Source organism: Drosophila albomicans, chromosome 3, assembly GCF_009650485.2.
Source record: "Drosophila albomicans strain 15112-1751.03 chromosome 3, ASM965048v2, whole genome shotgun sequence".
Taxonomy (NCBI): Eukaryota; Metazoa; Arthropoda; class Insecta; order Diptera; family Drosophilidae; genus Drosophila; species Drosophila albomicans.
In genome coordinates this window covers 17,565,661-17,585,468 of record NC_047629.2, presented here as the reverse complement: position 1 = coordinate 17,585,468, position 19,808 = coordinate 17,565,661, and the positions used below count along the sequence as shown (strand labels likewise).

Sequence of the window (19,808 nt, the reverse complement as noted above, 5' to 3'; positions counted from 1 at the left end):
TACAGCCAACCGTCTCCGTTTCCACCTACATACACATATATTCACATCCACCTCCCCAACAACAGCATAAGCAGAGCAACAACAACAACAACAAGACGACGACTTTTGCTTTAGCAATCAGTGCAACAGTTCTGACTCATGAAGCTTACGGGCGTCAAACGGATTTTTGCATTTTTATTTATTTTTCGTTCTTTTTTTTGGTTTGGTTTTGTTTCTGGTTTCTGGTTTGGGGCTTTGGTCTTGGGCTCTGTAACCCAATTTTAAAAGCAACAACAACATGAAAAAAGCTCAACGAAGGAAACAAGAAAAAAGGGAATGCATGGGAAGCAGAATACGAAAATTACAGCGAAAGGCGTTGTAAGAAATCGAAAACAGTTCAAACAACATCTGTATGCATGTTCACGCACACACATCTACGTTCTTATATAGTATTCTTGTATGCGAACACACACACACATACGAATAAATATGTGTATATCGAATGTCTTCGGGGGATGAGCAAAAGAGTCAGCAAAAAATTGTAAATTACTCACAGTTTCCTCGGAATTTTTGTATTACGCCGTTGAGATTAAGTAATTATACAATTGATTGGTAATCAATTATTATACATACATATATATTTTCATTAAATAATACTGCACAACTAGCACACTCATCGGATGTGTAATATCGGATAATATTAGACTCTCGGTGGTCTATAGGAAATGTGATAATTGACACTCTGATGTTTACCGCTAATTAATTTGGTATTTTAAAAATAGAGCCAGACATAAGAAACAATAGTTGAAAAACGAGTTTCGATTAAATATTCCGTGAGAGAGAGCACTAAATATAGAGTCACTAAATTGTCACCGTATTCGAAATTTAGGGTCTAAAGATATAAAAATTATGAATTATGGTCCACTTCGCTTTTGTTGATTTTTCTGATCTAAACTTATGCTAATTTGGAGGCACACTCCATTGCATATCTATTTATATCAAAAGGTTAAATTAAAGTTATATATGCCAAAGATATTCGTATCAATAAAATGTTGTATATTTCTGTTGATTTTTCCAATCTCCAAAACCTAGTATAAATTTTAAAGCGCAATTGCATATATTTTAGCTCTTCTTAAATGTTGTGATACTTCTTCTTCTCGTTGCCGGCGCCTGGCAACAAACGAAATTTAAAAAGCGAAACCGAAAAAGATCGAAAATTGCATAAGGGAGAAGACCTCAACTCACATGCATGCACTTACACACACACACATAAACACAGATGCATTTGGTTCGTAAGTGTTTTTCATGTTGTTTTCTGACTCGATCCGGCAACGACAACGACAACATCGCCCGCCATGGCAACAATAACATTGTTAACTTTTATAGCCGGTAAGTTCAGTTTGTGCACGGCAATAACAACAACGCCAACAACAAAAACAACAGCGTCAGCGACAAAAAAAAACCAGGCCTCATTTATGCGCTGCAGTTTAGTTGTTTGCTAGCGACGTTTTTGGACGTTGCGCCCCATGCTGTAGTTGTCGTTGTGGTTGTGTTTGTTGTTGATGTTGTTGTTGCTGTGCAGTTTGTGCGCTAAAAATAAACGCCATGTAATTATAGACGTTGACTACGACTTGTTGCACTCACACATACACAAGCATACGCACTTGCATACATGCGTAGACGGCCATGCCCAAAAGCAAGTTGAACGAGCCAAAGCGCATTTAAAGAGACTGAGCTTAAGAGCAAAGAGAGACAGAGAGAGAGTGTTCAAATTGCGTCTCTGAAGAGCGCCCGCTGCTTAGGCCAACAACTTATTGCTGCGTGCTCTTTGCATTGTCTTTGGTCACGTCGTCCAGCAGCAACAACAACAACAGCAGCAGCAGCAGCAAGCCATGGACCAAGTTTGATAGGTCACGTATGCGCATATGATTAGTTGACCACTGAAAAATCTTGTCCTGCTATCGACTCACACACACACACACCACGCACCAAATGTGGTGTAGTGTGCGTTAATCTTCTTGTGGCAGCTAACCTTGGCCTAAATGCTGGGCATGACAGACAGTTGCTTGCTTGTTGACACAGACCGCAAACCGAAACCAGCTTAGCCCACAAACAGTTGCGATGCAGCTTTATGGCAGCTTAAAGCTCTGCTTAGCGAAGACAACAACCATGCTGTTAAAGCACTGTTAAAAGTTGTAGCAATTGAGATTTGAATTTACATTTAAAAATTGTTTTTTATTGTTCACGTAAATTAACTTAAATTAACAATAATCAGCGGAATATGTACAACATTGAAATACTACGAAAAAAAGGAATATGCATGCACTTCGAAACCGATCACGTTCAAATGAAACCTCCTACATCATGTATGATTGTAATTGTGTGAGATTGTGTTTGTGTGTGTCTCCCCATGTTGTGCGAATGTGTGGGTGCAAGAAGTTGAAAACATGTCTAAAAGGTCGAGTATCTAAATGGCATGTGGTGATGTTATTTTGTGATTGTTCTGGCGAATTGTTGCTTCATCTGCGACGCAGATGCATCATCGACTCCAGCGAACTGGGATCCAATGTGGCCGCATGCTCCAAATCCTCGCTGCTCGCATTCTCCTCGGCGACATTCACAAAGGTGCTCGAGAGCTCTCCATTCAGCTTGTTGACGTTGCCCGTGGCAATGTCGTACATGAAGATTTCCTGCTCGGCCGCATCGCTGGATCTGTAAAGTAGAACGAAGCTATGTTAACTACTCTCAATTTGATAACATTCGAATGTTAAACTTACTTAGCCACCAGCAGCACCACGGACTGCAGCTCGATGTCGGTACGCGCCTCCTTCTCCAACCACCGCTTGAAGTTGTCCTTGGTGGGCTTCTTCACCAGCGTCTTGACCAACTCACCACCCAAAAACTTCACCTCTCTGCTGTCCACGCTGCGCGCCTCACTCGACTGTCCCGCCGGCTGAGCCTCAACGGGAGCCAAGACTACAACGCTGACAATCTTCTTGCCCAGCAGCTCCTCGCTATCGGGAATGGGGAACTGAGCACCATTGATCTTCAGCGGCAAATAACGATTGTATTGCTGACGCTCGGCCAGCTCAACGGGTGTCACAACGGTGGCATCCTGACGCACATACTTCTCATTCACGCTCTGTCCTTGGGCGGCATCGAAGCGCACAACTTTCACATCCAGCTGCTGCTTTTGGGGCAGTGAGTTCGTCTGCTTGACGCGATCGATTTGCTTCTCGCTCAGCGCCACCTTATCGCCATTGGGCTTCACCACAGTCAACACCTTGTTGGTCTCGGCAATCTGAGCACCTCCGCCAGCACCATAGAAATGCTGCAGATGCTCAGCGGGCAGATTCTCCAGAGCAATGTCTCCCTGCTTATCGTAATCGAGGATGGAGATGTCGGCATTGTTCAGTATACCCGAAGAGAAGAGTTGCTGGCGCAGATCATCGGGCACCTCGTCGGGCAGCTGAAGCAGTGTCTGCGATGCCTTGCCATTGGGCTTGGGTGGAGCTGTGGGCAGTGGTGCGGATGTCGATGGTGAGGAGACGGCAGCTGGAGCTGCTGCTGGTTTAACAGGTGTCACATAGTTTGTAGGAGCTTGTGATTGCTTCTCTTGCTGCTGTCGCTGCTGCAGCTCCTTGAACACATCCGAGTGATAAGTAGACACACTGAATGGGGAGTTGTCGCCAGCTGAAGCGGAACTAAACTGGGATTGAGATTGTCTGGGTTGCTGTGCGAAGTTGGTGCTGGCTTGAGCTTGAAGCGCAGCTGCTGAGGCTTGAGGATGCACCTGGACAACAGGCTCACTGCTGGCCTGGGGATACTGATTGTAGCTGGCGTAGCTGGAGGAAGGCGGCACCGGGGTGACCACCATTACCTTCTGGCCATGCGTGGACTCGGCGTAAACCGGAGGCGTTGACTCGCTGGGGAAGCTAGCGAAGTGCTGTTGTTGCTGTGGCTGCGAATGTTGCTGCTGTTGGGAATGTTGCTGCTGTTGCTGAAGTGGCTGCTGTGACTGTTGTTGCTGATGTTGCTGTTGTTGCTGGTGCTGTTGGGAGCTGGCTGTGATGTAATGTCCGGCAATGGGTTGTGCAGGTATCGGGGCAGCTGTGGGACCCAAATTGGGAGCAGGCACATCGTGTATAACCTCGTTGCGTGTGTTGCTGTAGGCGAATTGCTGCAGCGACAGCTGTTGCTGCTGCGATGGCTGATTCTGCACAGTTTCCGTTATGTGTTGCTCGAACTTGGGAATGGACTTCAACAGCTCCGTTTCCTTGGAAGGTTTGATGTCAAAGTAGCTCAAAGTGGGCGCCACATACTTGTGCTCCTGATGTTGCTGTTGCTGCTGCTGCTGTGAGTGTTGCTGATGTGGTTGTTGCTGTGGATAGTAGTCGGTTGCTGGCGTGGGCGAGTGCACAATGAACTGCGGTTGCTGCACGAACTGTGGCTGTCTGATAAACTGATAAGGTTGTGGCTTCGACTGCGTCTGAGTTTGACTTTGATATTGTTGTTGTTGCTGATGATGTTGCTGTTGCTGCTGTTGGTAGTTGACATTCTCAAGCTTTAGAGGCAACTGCAATGGTTTGGCTTGTGGCGCAGGTGCGGGAGTAGGGCGGAATTTAATGGGCTGATATGGCGCACTGGGACGCGATGGCAACTCTTGGGATTTGGGCGGAATTGTGGGGAAGAATGGCACCTGCACTTGCTTATGGGGCGGCTTCTGGTATTGCTGCTGTTGTGGTTGCTGCTGCGATTGCTGTGGCTGATACTGCTGATTGTGATTGACATAGAACTGCGATTGCTGCACCAGCTTGTTGAAGATGCTCTGCGACGAAGTCGAGGGCAATTGCTGCTGCGTGATGCTGGGGCGTGGCACATGTTGCTGCTGCTGCTGCTGCTGCGGTTGCTGTTGCGGCTTTTGATAGTACTGCAATTGTGGTTGCTGCTGCTGCTGTGGCTTGCTGGCTGGCTGCCTAAAGTAGTTGCTGCTGTGCTGTGCCGGCAACTGTTGCTGACTGGCAAAGTGCAGCTGCTGCTGTTGTTGCTCGCGTTGTTGCTGCTGATGTTGCTGATAGCTGCCGAAGAGCGTGTTGGCGGAAGACGACGACGACGATGACGATGAAGAGGAGCCTCTGGAGAAGCTGTTCTCGCGTCCATAGTCCGCACGTGTGTTGGTCAAAGGCAACGCCACCACCTGACGCTGAATGCTCTCCGCATCGTGCTCCTCCAGAATGTGTCCTGTCTGATGTTTGTTCTCCGCCCCGAAGGATACATGAATGCCGCTGTTGCTGTGATACTTCTCCGAATCGGGATGGATGATAGTGCGCAGAGTGGTGGATTTGACGGGTGGCAGAGGCGTCACTGGATACTGCACCACCTCCTCCTCTTCCTCCTCCTCGGGTTCCTCGTTATCGTCGTTGTTCAGCGATGCGATGGGCGTCTCCAGATGCAGCTTGTTGTTCTGATCCTTCTTGTAGTTCACATAGAACACATGCACCTTCTCCTTCTTCTTCTTCGTCTTCTTAGTCACCACGGGTTGTGCGGGTTCCTCGGCCAACGTTTCGTTCGCATCCTTGATGATGATCTCAATGATGGGCTCCGGCGCCTCCAGATACTGTGGATAAGGCGCATAGCCAGTGCCAAAGCTGCCCGGATACTGAGCTGTAAATGAAGTGGAATTAGTCTCGGATTGAGCGAAGTTTAGGTTTAGTTCGAAGCTGGCGCAACTGCGTCGCAAGCTTACCTATGGCCTGCTGGCCATTGTAGTAGCCCGTCTGTGGAAAGTAGTTGTCCACGTAGCCGGCACGACGACTGGCGACTTCGGGATACAGAAATCCAGCATTGCCAAAGTCATAAAGTGTGCGCTTGCCGCGATTCTCGCCGGGCACCAACGATTTCACCGTCTTCGTGGACTGACTCTTTGTGGTTGTCGTTGAGGTTGTCTTGGAGCCAACAGTTGTGGGCGTTGGCTTCTTGGTGGAAGGAATCGCTGACTCCGCCTTCGATGAAGTTTTAGTCTCGCTCTTGGGCTTCGTGGTTGCTGCTGCTGCGGCGACAGCAACTGTTGCGAGCAGCGCCAACTGCAAAAGGCAAATAAATTTATGAATTATTTATAAACAAATTATTTTTGCAGGCTAACATGGATGTGGAAACATTTTTGCGTTAATTAAATGCTGTTGCGTGGCAAGGTCGAGCGTCACAAAAAATTATAAATGAAATAAAATATATTATTATTTAAAAAAAGGTAAAAAATAAACACTTTTACCACAAAAAAACGACGAGCACGAAATACAAAAGGCTGCACACAAATTGGTGAATGCCCAAAAAGAGAAAAATTAAAAAAATAAGCAACAACAAAAAAAAAAAAGAAGGCAATGAAAACAAATATCAAAAGCATTTTGGAGTGTTTGGCAAATTAGCCGAGCAAAACGTCTGTGTGGACGTGTGTGGAATCCGTCTTTGGCATTGGGTCAATGTCAAGTTGCTGACCACAAAATGGATCTGCAACCTGTTGGGTTCAACTCAAACGATGCGAGACGTAAATCGAAATCGAACTCGAACTCAAACTCGAAATCAAATGCGAAATTGAAACTCATCAATCTTATGATTGTAAGTATGTGCAGCTCAACTCTTATTTATTATGAGTGTTATTATTGTTGTGCGCTTGGGTTAAGTCTTAATCACTCCAAACTGTGTCACACACACTCTCTGAGTAATCGCTATCGATCGCTGCGGGGCTGCGACTCTGAGACTCTGAGACGTTGCGACTATGCGACGGCCTATTTGCCACACGTGAAAGTTGCGCAGAGTGTCGACGACTTGACGCCTTGAATTTCAATTTCAACAGTCGCAATTTGCTTTTCAACAAAAGTGCCAGCGAGATGAGTCAGTTGCACACATGACAACGACGTTTAAATACTCTAAATACCAAAAATAACAAATACGCAAATGAAAGTGAAGTATCATTCATTGCATGTTGAATTGCTAACATTGAGTAGCAAATAGAAATGCAGAATCAATATTAAATAAATAGAGAAATTTCAGTTTTCATAGTTAAGTAGACAATATATGTTGTATAGAAAAGAATTCATATAAATGTAAAGTTATTCATTGCAATGTGAATTGCTATCATTAAGAAAAACAAATATTCAGCAGAAATATATTTAATTAATTAATTAATTAATTAATTAATTATATTGAATTAACCAAATATAAATTTCAGTTAGAAAAATAATAGTTTTATTAAAAAAAATTATTACTATTTTAATTACAAAAAAAAAGAAAACTTTTTTTTTCAATATAAGCAAATCAATGCGGTATTATTCTTAACCGTATTAAAATAATGAAAATACTAAAAGATACCGAAGACTATTTTTGGTATATCGATATATGTACATACCATACCAAAAATAGCTCACCTTCTTATTATTACCTTTTTTGTTTATAAAATACCCAATTGTTTATTTCATATATATAATTTAAAGTTTAATTGGGATGTTAAGCTAATTCGTTTTTAAAGTATTATTTTTTCAATGGAGAAATGTCTGATAGTGATATTTCTGATTCCCCATTATATACGTATTCTATTAAAGCACACTTTGTATTTTAAACTAACTATGATATGCATTCAATTCTAATTCCAATTAATATCAACATAAGTAAATGGAAACTTTTTATACTTTATCGTGTTCATTCTGAGTTCGAGTCACAGTATTTATATTTCTACAAATATATTGTAATAATAATATGTGTGCAAAAACGAAAGTATTGCAAATACTTTGAATATATTATTAATCGCCTTTTCAATCAACGCTATAAATACTGCATTATGTAAGCGACTAATATTTGATGTCAGAATTATGTGGGTTTCAATCGCAAGAATCAGTAGAGTTTACTCTCGGCTCCAGTGCAGTTCACATACGCAAAAATGATGGTGAAATGCGTCGAGATCATTGCAGTGGCATTATTCTGGATAATCCTCACTCCACTGACTGTGATTTTGTGCAAGAACCAAAAATGGATATCCTGGAATGAACTTAACTTCTGGCAATGCATTGGAACCATAATTATATTTGCCATCGCATTGGCCGGCATCTCCTGGCTGCTCTTCATCATTCCCGTTCTGCTATACAGAAAACTAAAGCGTTTTCTAACGAATCGAAGTCTTGCAGCTGAGCAAGAAAATAGGGAATTGAGTCGCCAACCCAGTGAAAGTGTTCTTGGCAATCAAATCATATTAAATACGTGGGCAGAAAGTGAAAGAGACTTGGAAAGAGCGAATCCTACTCGACCTGCGCCCAATTTGCCGCTAAAGAGTTCCAAACGTAATGCAGAGTATGAACAATATAACAGCGAAACATCTTTTAAGCCGCCACCTAGCTACGAAGAAGTCCAAAATCAAAAATAGAACTACAAGCAAGTGCGTAAGCTGTGGCTTAAGCTATGATTCAAAGCATTACGATAAGAAAAACAAACGCAGAGTGTAAACAATTTAAATCTGAAAAAGCTATTGAAATAATATTATGTGAAATATTAAAAACACTCAAGCTATAAAGTTTTTCTTAAAAAATGTACAAATAAAATAAAATATCAGATAGATACAAATACTGCTACGATAAGAAAAACAAACGAAAAGTTTTAAAAAAACAAATTTAATATTGAAGAAGTTTTTAAATAATATATGAAATATTAATTTGAAATATTATTAAGAACAGTTTTAAGAAAAGTTATACAATGTTTAAGTTAAAATAAAATAAAATATTCGTTTTGTTGAATTTCAAATATGATTCACAGCACTACTAAGATTGCCACGATTGGAAAACCAAATGATGAATGTGTTCAAAAAACTAACAAAATGAGGGTTTTTATATAAAGTGCAAAATAAAAAAAGTTCTTTATGGACTAAATGCATAGCAAATATGATTCAGATCACTACAATGTTTGCGGTAATTAAATTATCTGAACAAATATAAATAATAAATAATTTTAAAAAAAATGCATTATATTCAAATTGCTGAATGAATTACATGTCAACTATATAATCTGATTCTAATAAATCTAAAACAAAAGAGAAAATAAATAAATAATTGAAAAAATATAGTTTTATTTTGCTTAGCACAGTTGAAACTGTCAAGCATCTATCAAAGACATATTGGTTAATCAATATTACATATTATTAAATAATCTCTGATAATTTTTAAACTTTTACTCTAAAAAAAACACTTTAATCAAATCATGATATATAACATTACCAAATCCGATTTGTATTTCTGCAATTTGATCAATGGCAATAAAATGTTTAATTTATCCAAAGAGTGTTTTTGTGTCAAAATCGATAACAGCACATACATTTTTTGTTAATCAGATTATACAGCTTAAAATAATTTGAACTGAATGAATTTTTTATAACAGCTTTGTATTAATGTATTTTTTGATAAAGATTTCATAAATTGAATATAGGTTGAATTGAATTTAATATAACCAAAACAATTTTTAAAGAAATGAGAAAAATAAAATAAATATTGTTGAATTAATTGCATTTTCAGCTATGTATTTGATTAATATAAAATTCATGTGCTACTAAGCAAATAGAAACGCAATTTTTTCTATTAATTTTGTATTTTACATAGCTGTGATTTGAGTTTTATTAGATAGTTCAAATGCACTTCAACGAGTTATATTTAATTTTTCACATTTTTTTTTTAGAAATTATTTTGATTATATTCAATTAAATTCAATTTATATGAATTTTATGGAATGTTTATAAAAAAATACGTTTTTATATTGTTTTTTATAAATTGTACTTTACAAACAGCTTTCCTCTACTCTTTAGCGAACTAACTAGGAAATTAACTTTTTAATTATATTCAATAGTTTTAAAATTATTAAAGCTTTCCTCTTCTCTTTAGTTGTTGTTTGAACTAACTACCAAATTATAATTTAATTTACTTTCAAAAGTCTTCAAAATTATAAAAGTTGTTCTCTTTAGCAAACTAGCTAGCAAATTAAATTTTAATTTACTTTCAATAATCTTCAACATTATTAAAACTTTCCTCTTCTCTTTATCAAACTAGCTAGCGCAATAGTTCACATGCCCCGTAAGAAAAAAGGTAAAATAAGTGCGAAGCAGAAGAAACGCGTCAGTTCCGTCAACATAGCAATGACAATGCCAAGCTGCAACAACGCCCAAACGCCCACGCAGTTGTCTGTGTTTGGCCAACTGCCAACTGCCAAATGGGCAATGCAACTCACAACTTGCGACTCACAACTCAATTTTTTTTTTGTGGAAGTGAAATTGTTGCCGCTGTGGGGCAAATGGGGTCTGGCATTTGACATTTGGCACTGACAACGCCTTCCACATAAAATTAAATTTGCGATACTTTCTCAAAAAAAAATTAAATAAAACAAAAAATAATAGAGACATAAAAAACAGAGAGAGAAAGAGAGAGAGATTGAGATAGATACAAGTATTTCTAGCAATGTTTTTTATTGACTGCAAATGTCAGCATTGTGGGCGCTGACATTTGATTTATGTGTGTCTCCATGTGAGTGAAACTCACACACAGCCAAAAATAATCAAAATTGACAGAGCGAGAGAGACGGACAATTGGATAAGCTGACAGTTGTGCGATGTACGGTGGCGTATGCGCAATATCTTGTTAGCTACGCAAAGTTCACAGCCCGTCTAAGTGTGTGAGTGAGATTGTGTTTTGATTATGGCATCTCGTTGTCACATCGTTGCAACTGTCAAACACGCTTGTTCGTCAAAGTCACAAAGCCAAAAAAAAAAACGGAAGCTGTGCAAACACTTTTGACAACACTTTTGGGCCAAAAGCTATTGTTTTAACTCGAGCTCATTGTTGTTGTCGGCGATTATTATTTGAGTTGCTGTTGCTGATGTTGCTGTTGCTGATGTTGCTGTTGCTACTTGTCGCCTTTTGCTGACACACATTTTGACAGCAAACGTCGCATCTTTTAATTGCAATAATTAAACGCACTTCAAATATTTTTACTTCAATATTTACGTATTTGAGTTGCACTCGCTTTTTGAGCATAAATTATGACTTTATTACGACACACTCAAAAGCTTTATGCGTATGCTAATTATGGAACATTGTCACTCTACGAAAACCCACACAAAACACGATTATTTAACACATTCAAGTCGAAGAAAATGTCGCGAATCATCGAGGGATTAGAGAGAGAGATGGGGGGAAGCAAAGAGGGAAGGTTATTCAGGGATTAGCATAACGAACTGACCTACCAACCTATAGGTTGATGATGCTGCTAACGCAGTAGCTGGACAGTCGACAGTCGTCAGATTTATTAACACATGAATGCCAACTCGTGTCGGATCAGAGGAGAGAGGGGGGCAGAGAAGGGGAGACGCACAATGAAAGCCCACAGCTCAGAGCTAAGCGCAGACAATGGCCAAATGTCAAGACACACAGAGGTTTGTTGGCCAAAACAAAGCCAAAACATGCTCATTGATGGCTCAAAAGAAACTGGCGCATAACCAAAAAGAAAGATGCTAACAATGGGAGAAAGTTAACACACACGCACTGACCGAGTGTTGTGCGTGTGTGTGTGTGTGTGTCTGTATTTATAAGCTAATAAATACGCTGAGAAGCCGTCTTTTTGCGCAGAATTATGCAATGGCTTAGAGCGCCTATTAACCTGACTAAACAGCGAACAGCCAGAGTTAGTGGCCAAGTGTAAATCAAAATGTGCAAGCGCATCTTTTAAGTTTTAAGCGGGATTGTGTAATGCAAGACGAAGCCGAAGCCGATGCTAAATTATGGCCAACCGAGAGACGAAAATTGTTTGGCCAAATTACACAGCAGATGCTGCAACAGGATTGCCAAGCTGCCAGCGGCCAGTCAAACAACTAACAAGTTAACAGCTCAACAACTGTGTGGCATGTGGCAGCTGCAGTGAAATCGGCGACAACTTGTTGCCACAACTCCCGCGTGAAGTTGCAGTTGCAGTTGCATTTCGCATTTGGTTAGCAGATCAACTCGTAAACTGATGACAAATGGCATTCTCATCATCATCATCATCATCGTCATCGTTGTGTTGTTGCTGGCAATTTGCAATTAGCCTTCTCATACTTTTCGGTCTGCTTTTGTTGTCTGTTGTCTACTCTGCGGCAGTTTAATGCTGATGGCAATCTCTCAGCGAGCGAGCGACGACGACGACGCCCTGTGTCATGCACTTTTGGATGATGAACAGTTATGATATGTGGCAGACGACGTTATTGTTATTGTTGGTCATGTGAAAATAAGAAATAAACTAACACGCCACAATTATTATTCTGTGTCTGATCTGAAAGTCATCTTGCGACTCTTTTTTCTCGTTCGAGTCACAGCCAATTATTCGAGTGAACGGAAGATATTTGGCAATAGCTTTTAAGCCAGACACAGGAAATTGCTTATGCTCAAAACTCAGCTGCAACAAGCATCATAATTGAAACACATCCATCATCATGAGAACAACAACCAACAATTTGGCCACAATTTGCCAGCGCAACAATTGCAAATCGCTCTTTCCACAGTTTTATGCTAAATATATACACATGCTCTCTCAAAGGGGGGGCTTTCACTTGTTGCTGTTGAACAATTTCGATACTTTTTTGAGGCTAATGAGACCGCCTGCTGTTTTCTTAAAGAGCATTTCAATTTCTTTTACAGTTTTCGGTTGTTCTTCCACCTGCTAACAAAGGCACACTAATTATGTCTTAAATTCCAAACAACATAATTAAGAATGTAGCTGAACGAGCTTCCTCTTTCGATAGCAAAGATGTTGGCCATTAATTTCCATACCACACCATAAAAATCAAATCATTTTATGGCATAGAAATTGCATATTTTCAAGGCGTTCAACTTAAGTTGAAGTGACACTTCGTTGATGTCCTCAATTGAAATCTCAACGAATCATCCACATCGCATGCATATTTAATAAATTCATTTTGTATTTTTGGGATGTGCCCATGAAAGTCGTAAAAACAAAAGCACAAATAAAGCAAAAGCTTTGCGGATGTGAATAAATGCGAAATTGCGAATAATCCTTATAATTAAAGAGATCACCCAGAGGCGCTTATATAATACAAAAAACCGACGCGACTCTCGAATGTAGAGCAACAACAACAGGAATGAAAGGAAGTGAGTGTGCCACTGTGTGTGTGTGTGTGACGGCGTGCAAAATACGCGAAACTCTGGCGAAAACAAACGAAAGACTTAAGCGACAAACTTGGCGTCTGCCACGACTAAAAGGCGTAAAAATATACGAAACGAAAAAAACAACAACACACACATGAAACAATTAATCTTTTTTATGCCGTTAACTTGCTGTCTATGTGTGCTGTGTGTATTTTGGGGCTAGAAGCTGCACGGCCTGACACCAAAACGGAAGTTGGCGACGCGCCAAGCGGCAAAACTTAGACCCAAATAAACACTTGGAGAGCAGACAATGACAACACAACAGCAATAAAAACAACAACAACGACAACAACAACGGCAGCTGAGAAATAACTGAAGCAGCAGCGAGCGAACGAAAAAAAAAGAAATATGAATTATTAAATGAAATGAAAAATGAAAGTGTTTTTCTGTCAGTCAAGCGAATGATGTTGATGATGATGATGATGCTGCTGCTGTCGCTGCTTAGCTGGACAGGCAGCCGAATCTACCTCAACGTGACATGAATTGGGCACACTAACAAATACAGCTAAAGATACAGATACATTGGCTAGAGGGTACCGCTACAGATACAGCGACAGTAACAGGTACAGGCAGAAGAAGCTCAGTTGCTGCGATGAGAAAGCGAACTTCAACTTGGAGTCAACGATTTTTTTTTTTTGGTTTTATACCCGCTACCTTTAGGGTAGAAGAGTGTTATAACATTTTGCCATGTAACAGGCAGAAGAAGACTTCTCTGGGCCCATAAAGAAGTAGATATATATTTGATCAACGTCAACAGCCGAGACGAGCCGTCTGTCTGTCTGCTCATTTGTTAATATAGTACGTCTGTCTAAAGAGTAATTGTATATTAATTAAGCAAATATACGTTTCGGTATATCTTAGTATTTTTGTCAGTATATTAATTTGATATATTTTCACCTTTTATTGAGTCCTGATGTCTGAGATGTCTGATGTCTGTACATTTTAGTATTATTGTCGGCATATTAATTTGATATATTTTAAGCATAATACCGCACTGTTTGGCTTTTATTGGGCAATCTCCCAGCCGAGCACCCTCGACTGTAACTTTTGGCATATTTTAGTATTTTCTTGGTATATTTTTTGGTATAATTTCAGAAAACTACTGCACTATTTTCCTTTTATTGGAATATCGCACAATCAAGAACACTCAACTGTAGCATTATATTAACTTGGTATGTTTTAAGAATAATACCGCACTGCTTTGCTTTTATTGAGCACCAGTAGCGGGTATCCCACAGTCGAGAGCACTCTGGCTAGCTTTCTTACTTGCTTTTTTTTTGTTTTGGTGGCGGCAACGTGCCAACAAGTAGCACCAAGCATAACCCCCTTCGCTTGCCAGAGTGTGGGCAGCAGCTGAAGATGCCACCAAAACCTCATCTGCATAATAAACCAAAAAGCAAATAAGATGCAGCTGTCTGGCGAGCACGAGATTACCATTTATAAGAGCAGCAGCCAAAACGCATCACGACTGACCAAGAAAATGTAAAAGTTGTCGAACCAGTCAAAGAATGTCATTGAAAATGAAATTCAGATTTCAAATTTTCATCATGCAAATGGTTTGTTTTCCCCGTGGCATCAATGGAAAAATGAAATGCAATGAAATGGAATGATAAATGTGCCAACATTTGGACAGCTTTCAAGACTGCATCTGACAATTGTTATTACTTCTTTTTTTTTTTGTGTCATTTAATAGCACAACAACAGCAGCAAGTAATTTACACCTGCCTCTCCCTCTCTCTGTCTATGTTTACACTTCAATTGAGCAACTTGCAAATTACGTTAAGTAAATTGAAATGCAATTGAACGAAATGTTGCGCATACGCCGCGTCGCCTGCAACGCGTTATGCAAAAATCAGTAAATGAAAACCCCAAACAAAACAGAAGTGACCAAGCGATCGTTGCATATGGTGACAATAATTACATGGCTGCAAGTGTTGGTTGCTTACGATTGCTATTGCTGAGGCGGAGGCGTGTGGCAACCGAGTCAAATGACTTAGGCAACGAACTTACAACTACGGATCGGGATTCCAATTTAAGCAATGCGGATTGCGGGCGACACGCTTAAATTAATATCACCTACTATATATGTTTATCTCTAATTAGTTAACGATTTTTTTAGGGGAGCTCAAGCTGACGGGCTAAACGATGTGCAAGGTCGTTGCATAAAATACATAAAATTCAAATAAATAAAAAATACGGTCTGAGAGTGAGAGTTGTTGTTGAATCTTCTGTTGTAGCCGGAACCGGCCTCTTGTCCCGCTTCACCACTTTGTTCGTCAGTATTTGCATATGACGCATTGTGAGCTGAACTCTGCGTATTACATAAGTTGTGCACTCCGAATTAATACATATGCTAAAGAGTCCGCTGACCAGACTAATTAAAATACCAGCTACAACTACTGAGATGCGGGGGGCAGTCACAAATTAGAGTTAAGTTAATCGCCGCATTTGGGTCATTAATATTCCAGCATGTGTTTTATGAAGACGCTGCCCCAGAAGCCGAAGCCGAAGCTGAAGATGAAAACGAAGCTCAAGTGGCAACGTTTGAGTAACTTTTAATTAAAATAAATACGGGTCTATAGCCTCGAATGGCCATAACAATCATTGCGATGAGCATTTTTCTACCATGATCATGATGTTTGTTATGCTGACGATCTTCGCAGCCACATCTTCGTTTATTTCGCTTGCAGTTGTAATTATTTTGTGGTCAAAAACCGCATTCCAATTTCATGTAAAAATCCACAATTCAGCTGCGTGTGTGCTTGTGTATGTGAATTTCATATTTCGTGTGTCGCCATTCGCCAACACTCCACAAACAAAAAAAAAGCCTAGAAAAACCAGTCAGTGTTCGTCTTCAGCGACTACCAAAGTTTCCTTTTCCTTTCGGCAGCCAACAGCAGCAACAACAAGTCTGGACAATCGTGGCCATGCGCATCTTTAAATCGTTTCGATGCCAAAAATAATTGCGCCAGCCAACCAAGTGAAAGGCTTCCAAACTAGGAGACTGACAAACTATATTTTTCTACATTTATTTTTTTAATATTTATTTATTTTTCATGTAATGCAAGTAGCTTTGAAGTCTTCCTAATAGTAAAAGGTAAACTGAAAATTTGGCAAGATTTGATCGTCTTAAAAGCTGGTTATTTTAAATGCCAAATGACTGTCAAGATTCAGTAGCAAATGTTTTTTTAAATAGCCAAAGTAATTTTGTTTGTTAATGAAGAGCCAAGAAAGCTTTTAAAATTTTGTTAATATTTTGCCTTATAGTTTCGCTATTAATCTCGAGCATTAACACTAAATTTCAATTGCATTAATGGCATTTGAATTGAACATTTGTAATATTTAGTTGTAAAAGAACTCACAAAGTTTATTATAAGAATTACTCAAATGAATGGACTTTAAAAACTTACTTTAAAGACAATTTTATTGAACATATTTGTAATACAAACTTGTGAAAGAAATCGTAAAGTTAATTTTAAGATGAATGAAATTTAAAAATAAAATTAATCATGAAAATGAACATTTAAATTAAGTTCGTTTAAAGGCATTTTTGTTCGACAAATTTGTAATACACAGTTGTGAAAGAAATCATAAAGTTATTTATAACGATTACTCAAATGAATGAAATTTAAAAGTAAAATAAATTACAGGAACTTGAGGCAAAGGAATAATAGAAAATATGGCATTACAACAAGCTATTATATGCTATATTGACTAAAATTTCCAACACTCAATTCACAATGAAGTTACACCCAAAAAAATCCCCGCCAAAGTTTCTTTGTGCAAGCGTTTCTATTGTGACAGAAATAAAATCTAATTAGTCTAGATATCTAGTTGATATAACATATATGATTTTGTTTCTTTTTCTTATGGATGTGCGCACTTGTCACAATTGTAACTTTTCATTTTCATTTTTGAAAAGACATGAATAAGAAATACTTATAAAAATAAAACCAATCAACTTTCTACACTCCAAATTTACCCAGACACAAATTGTTGGTTTGCATGCGTGCAGCATATTAAAAAATGCTCAGCCTATTTGACAGAAAGAGAGAGAGAGAGACAATTACAAACACACACTCATACTTTTAGAGGTTTGTGGAACAGGTGCTTGAAGTGCTATTGTGTCTTCGTTGTCGTGGTCAGCCCTGGGCCAAGTACTGAAACTGAACGGAAAGCTGGCCAATACAAGTGCGAGTAACTTGGCCAATTCTACTCGCAATGACAATCAATTTGTTCGTTTGCTTAGCTTTTATTTGCTTTGGCAACCTGCAATTAGCCATGAAACGCATTTGGGCCACATGTCTGCGCGCATTATTGACAAACAAAACAGAAAAAAAACGTTGAGCAGCAAGAAAAACAGAAACAGAAAAACGGACACAAAGTCAGCATTTTGTGGGTCGATCATCTGCCAAATGAAGTTGCACAAAAAACAGTTGCAAATCTGTTTTTGTGTGCGCAAAGGTTACCACCGAGATGATGGCTTTTAATGTTATGGTATTGAATTTGTTGGCCTAAAAATCGACAGCTGCCAAATGGTGATGGCCATTTGGCGCCGCCATTCGAAAGGCTGACAAAAAACCAAAATGTGCAACAAGTATCGAAAAAATAAAAAAATGGAAAGGAGGGCACGCTTGCAACGTGTTGCATGTTGATTTTAAAGATGAAGATGTTAGACGTGCAACAACAGCAACAACAACAACAAACAACTTCAGGTGGCAGCTGGCGCGTCTCTCTTGGTCATTACTTGGTTATATCTATAGTGCATTGCGCATACGCCGCGTGGCCAGGCTGCTACCAGCTGCTAGCTGCTTGCTGACAATGCAAATTTCATGCTCGAGATTACACAAGATCTTTGTCTGATTGCAGCAAATGAGTGTCTGTCTGCATGTGGATGAAATGTAAGCAGGCAGCGCTAACAAGTTGCATGCAACCAGGGGGAGAGACAAACCCAATGGGCAGACAATTAAAGCCAAGTTGAAGACTGCGATGCGGCAACTCCTGCACTTCACACTGTCTCTCTATCTGGGCTGCGTGTCTTGTGAGTTGTAGTCGAAGCTGCTCCCCCAACCGGAAGACAGTTTACAGCCGAGTTGTTATTGTTGTTTCTGTTGCTGTTGTTGTTGTCATGTAACATTTGGTGACATAATTTATCAATGTCAACGCATTGACGTCTCGAGTTCAACTTACCAGCAATGGCAAATGTTGCAAGCGCATCTTGCAATAGGATAAGCGAGTTTGTTTGAATGTGATTAATCCGCTTAGCAGTTGCTTTTTTGTTATCGATCAACAAATTTGCAACTTTTTTTTAAGTATAAACACTACACTAAACACTGCACAGCATAGAACACACAAAGTCGCACACTTTGTGGCGAAAATAAAACGTTATCCTTGCGCGTCGAAACCGGCAAACGAAGCTTTTTTTTCTGTGTGTGGCTAAGCGAGAGAAAACGCGTCCAAACCGAAACGCGGCCGTGTTATAACTGAAACTTGATGCAAAACACAGCTCACGACTTGAAGCCGAAAAACTCGCCAAGTTGCCAACTCGCCCAGTCATGCCGCAACGGCAGTGTTAAAGAGAGACAAAGAGAGAGTGTGAAGAAGATACAATAACATTTTTTTGTGTTCGTCGGTTCGTCGCTCACCTCGTGGTGAGTTGGCAGCGACAACAATTCCATCTGCAGCTCAAGCATTCTCAATCAAGTCTTCGCACTGAAAGTGAATCTGAAAAACACACACACACTCGCACACACACAGAGACGTAACACACACTTGTACGCACGCGCACATTACAGCTCATTTGGTTAAAGACAAAAGTACTTTATCATTATTACAATTACGATAAGCTGCGAACATGGCTTAGAGAGTAGCTACAATATTGTTCAGTCTATGCCTGAGGCTAAACAACAACAACTGTTTAAATATAGATAATGAAATGAAAAGTGTGCGCAAAGTTCATAGATCACAATGCCTTAGATAATGAGCGATTATCGAATGGCGATTTGTTTCATTACCTCAGCATAAGCATCGTTTCGATCGCTTGCCAAATGAGCGGCAAATGGTCAAATGGTAAAAGATACCAACGTAATGGAAGTTGCCAAAAAAAAAACAGAAAAACATAGAAATTATTAACAACTTATTGATGAATGATTGATTTCCATTCGCTGCCTTTATGTGTGAGTCTGCAATCTTTTTGACCTAATGAATTCTTTGAACTGAACTATCACTACATTAATTAATCATGTAACTACTTACTACATTATTTTATATTAATATTATGTTATTCCCATTTCATGCATACCTTAATTAATTAATTACATTTTTTAGCTGTGCATAATTACATACAACAAATTAACGCAACCATAATCGATTTTATAATTGCCTCAAAAATTAATAAAAAAGCATTTCTTTATTCTATTAATAGTTAACTTGATTATGTTCATGTTTTGCATTTCTAATGCAAATTTATGGATTATTTTTATTATATTTAACTAATTTTTCAATTAACTTCATATAACATTGGTGCTTTCGATTTAGACTTCTCAATAAATACTATTTTAAATTAATACTAATAGTACCAATGCTATTTTAAATAAATATTCTAGACAT

The 19,808-nt window shown here is 39.3% G+C and overlaps 1 protein-coding gene and 1 long non-coding RNA gene across 2 annotated transcripts; one reads left to right on the top strand and one right to left on the bottom strand.

The window, feature by feature from the left end:
* Nucleotides 1–573: 573 nt before the first annotated feature.
* LOC127565574 (uncharacterized) lies at nt 574–2,200 on the top strand. The gene is made up of 3 exons (XR_007954911.1): nt 574–591; nt 1,106–1,368; nt 1,597–2,200. It is a non-coding gene; the product is annotated as an uncharacterized LOC127565574 (long non-coding RNA).
* Nucleotides 2,194–18,668, bottom strand: LOC117571715 (uncharacterized). Its single transcript, XM_034254014.2, has 4 exons — nt 18,390–18,668; nt 5,726–6,062; nt 2,757–5,643; nt 2,194–2,691 (listed from the first exon to the last, which is right to left on the bottom strand). The coding sequence occupies exons 1-4, from the start codon at nt 18,414–18,416 to the stop codon at nt 2,499–2,501; spliced, it is 3,444 nt and encodes a 1,147-aa protein (XP_034109905.1). The 5' UTR covers nt 18,417–18,668; the 3' UTR covers nt 2,194–2,498.
* Nucleotides 18,669–19,808: the final 1,140 nt, after the last annotated feature.

Excerpts from the sequence above, each read along its gene's own strand:
- LOC117571715 (XM_034254014.2), bottom strand. The coding sequence starts at position 18,416 with ATGCGCTTGCAACATTTGCCATTGCTG. Across the intron at positions 6,063-18,389 it reads TGCAACATTTGCCATTGCTG|TTGGCGCTGCTCGCAACAGT; the intron begins GTAAGTTGAACT and ends TGCCTTTTGCAG. Across the intron at positions 5,644-5,725 it reads CAATGGCCAGCAGGCCATAG|CTCAGTATCCGGGCAGCTTT; the intron begins GTAAGCTTGCGA and ends CTTCATTTACAG.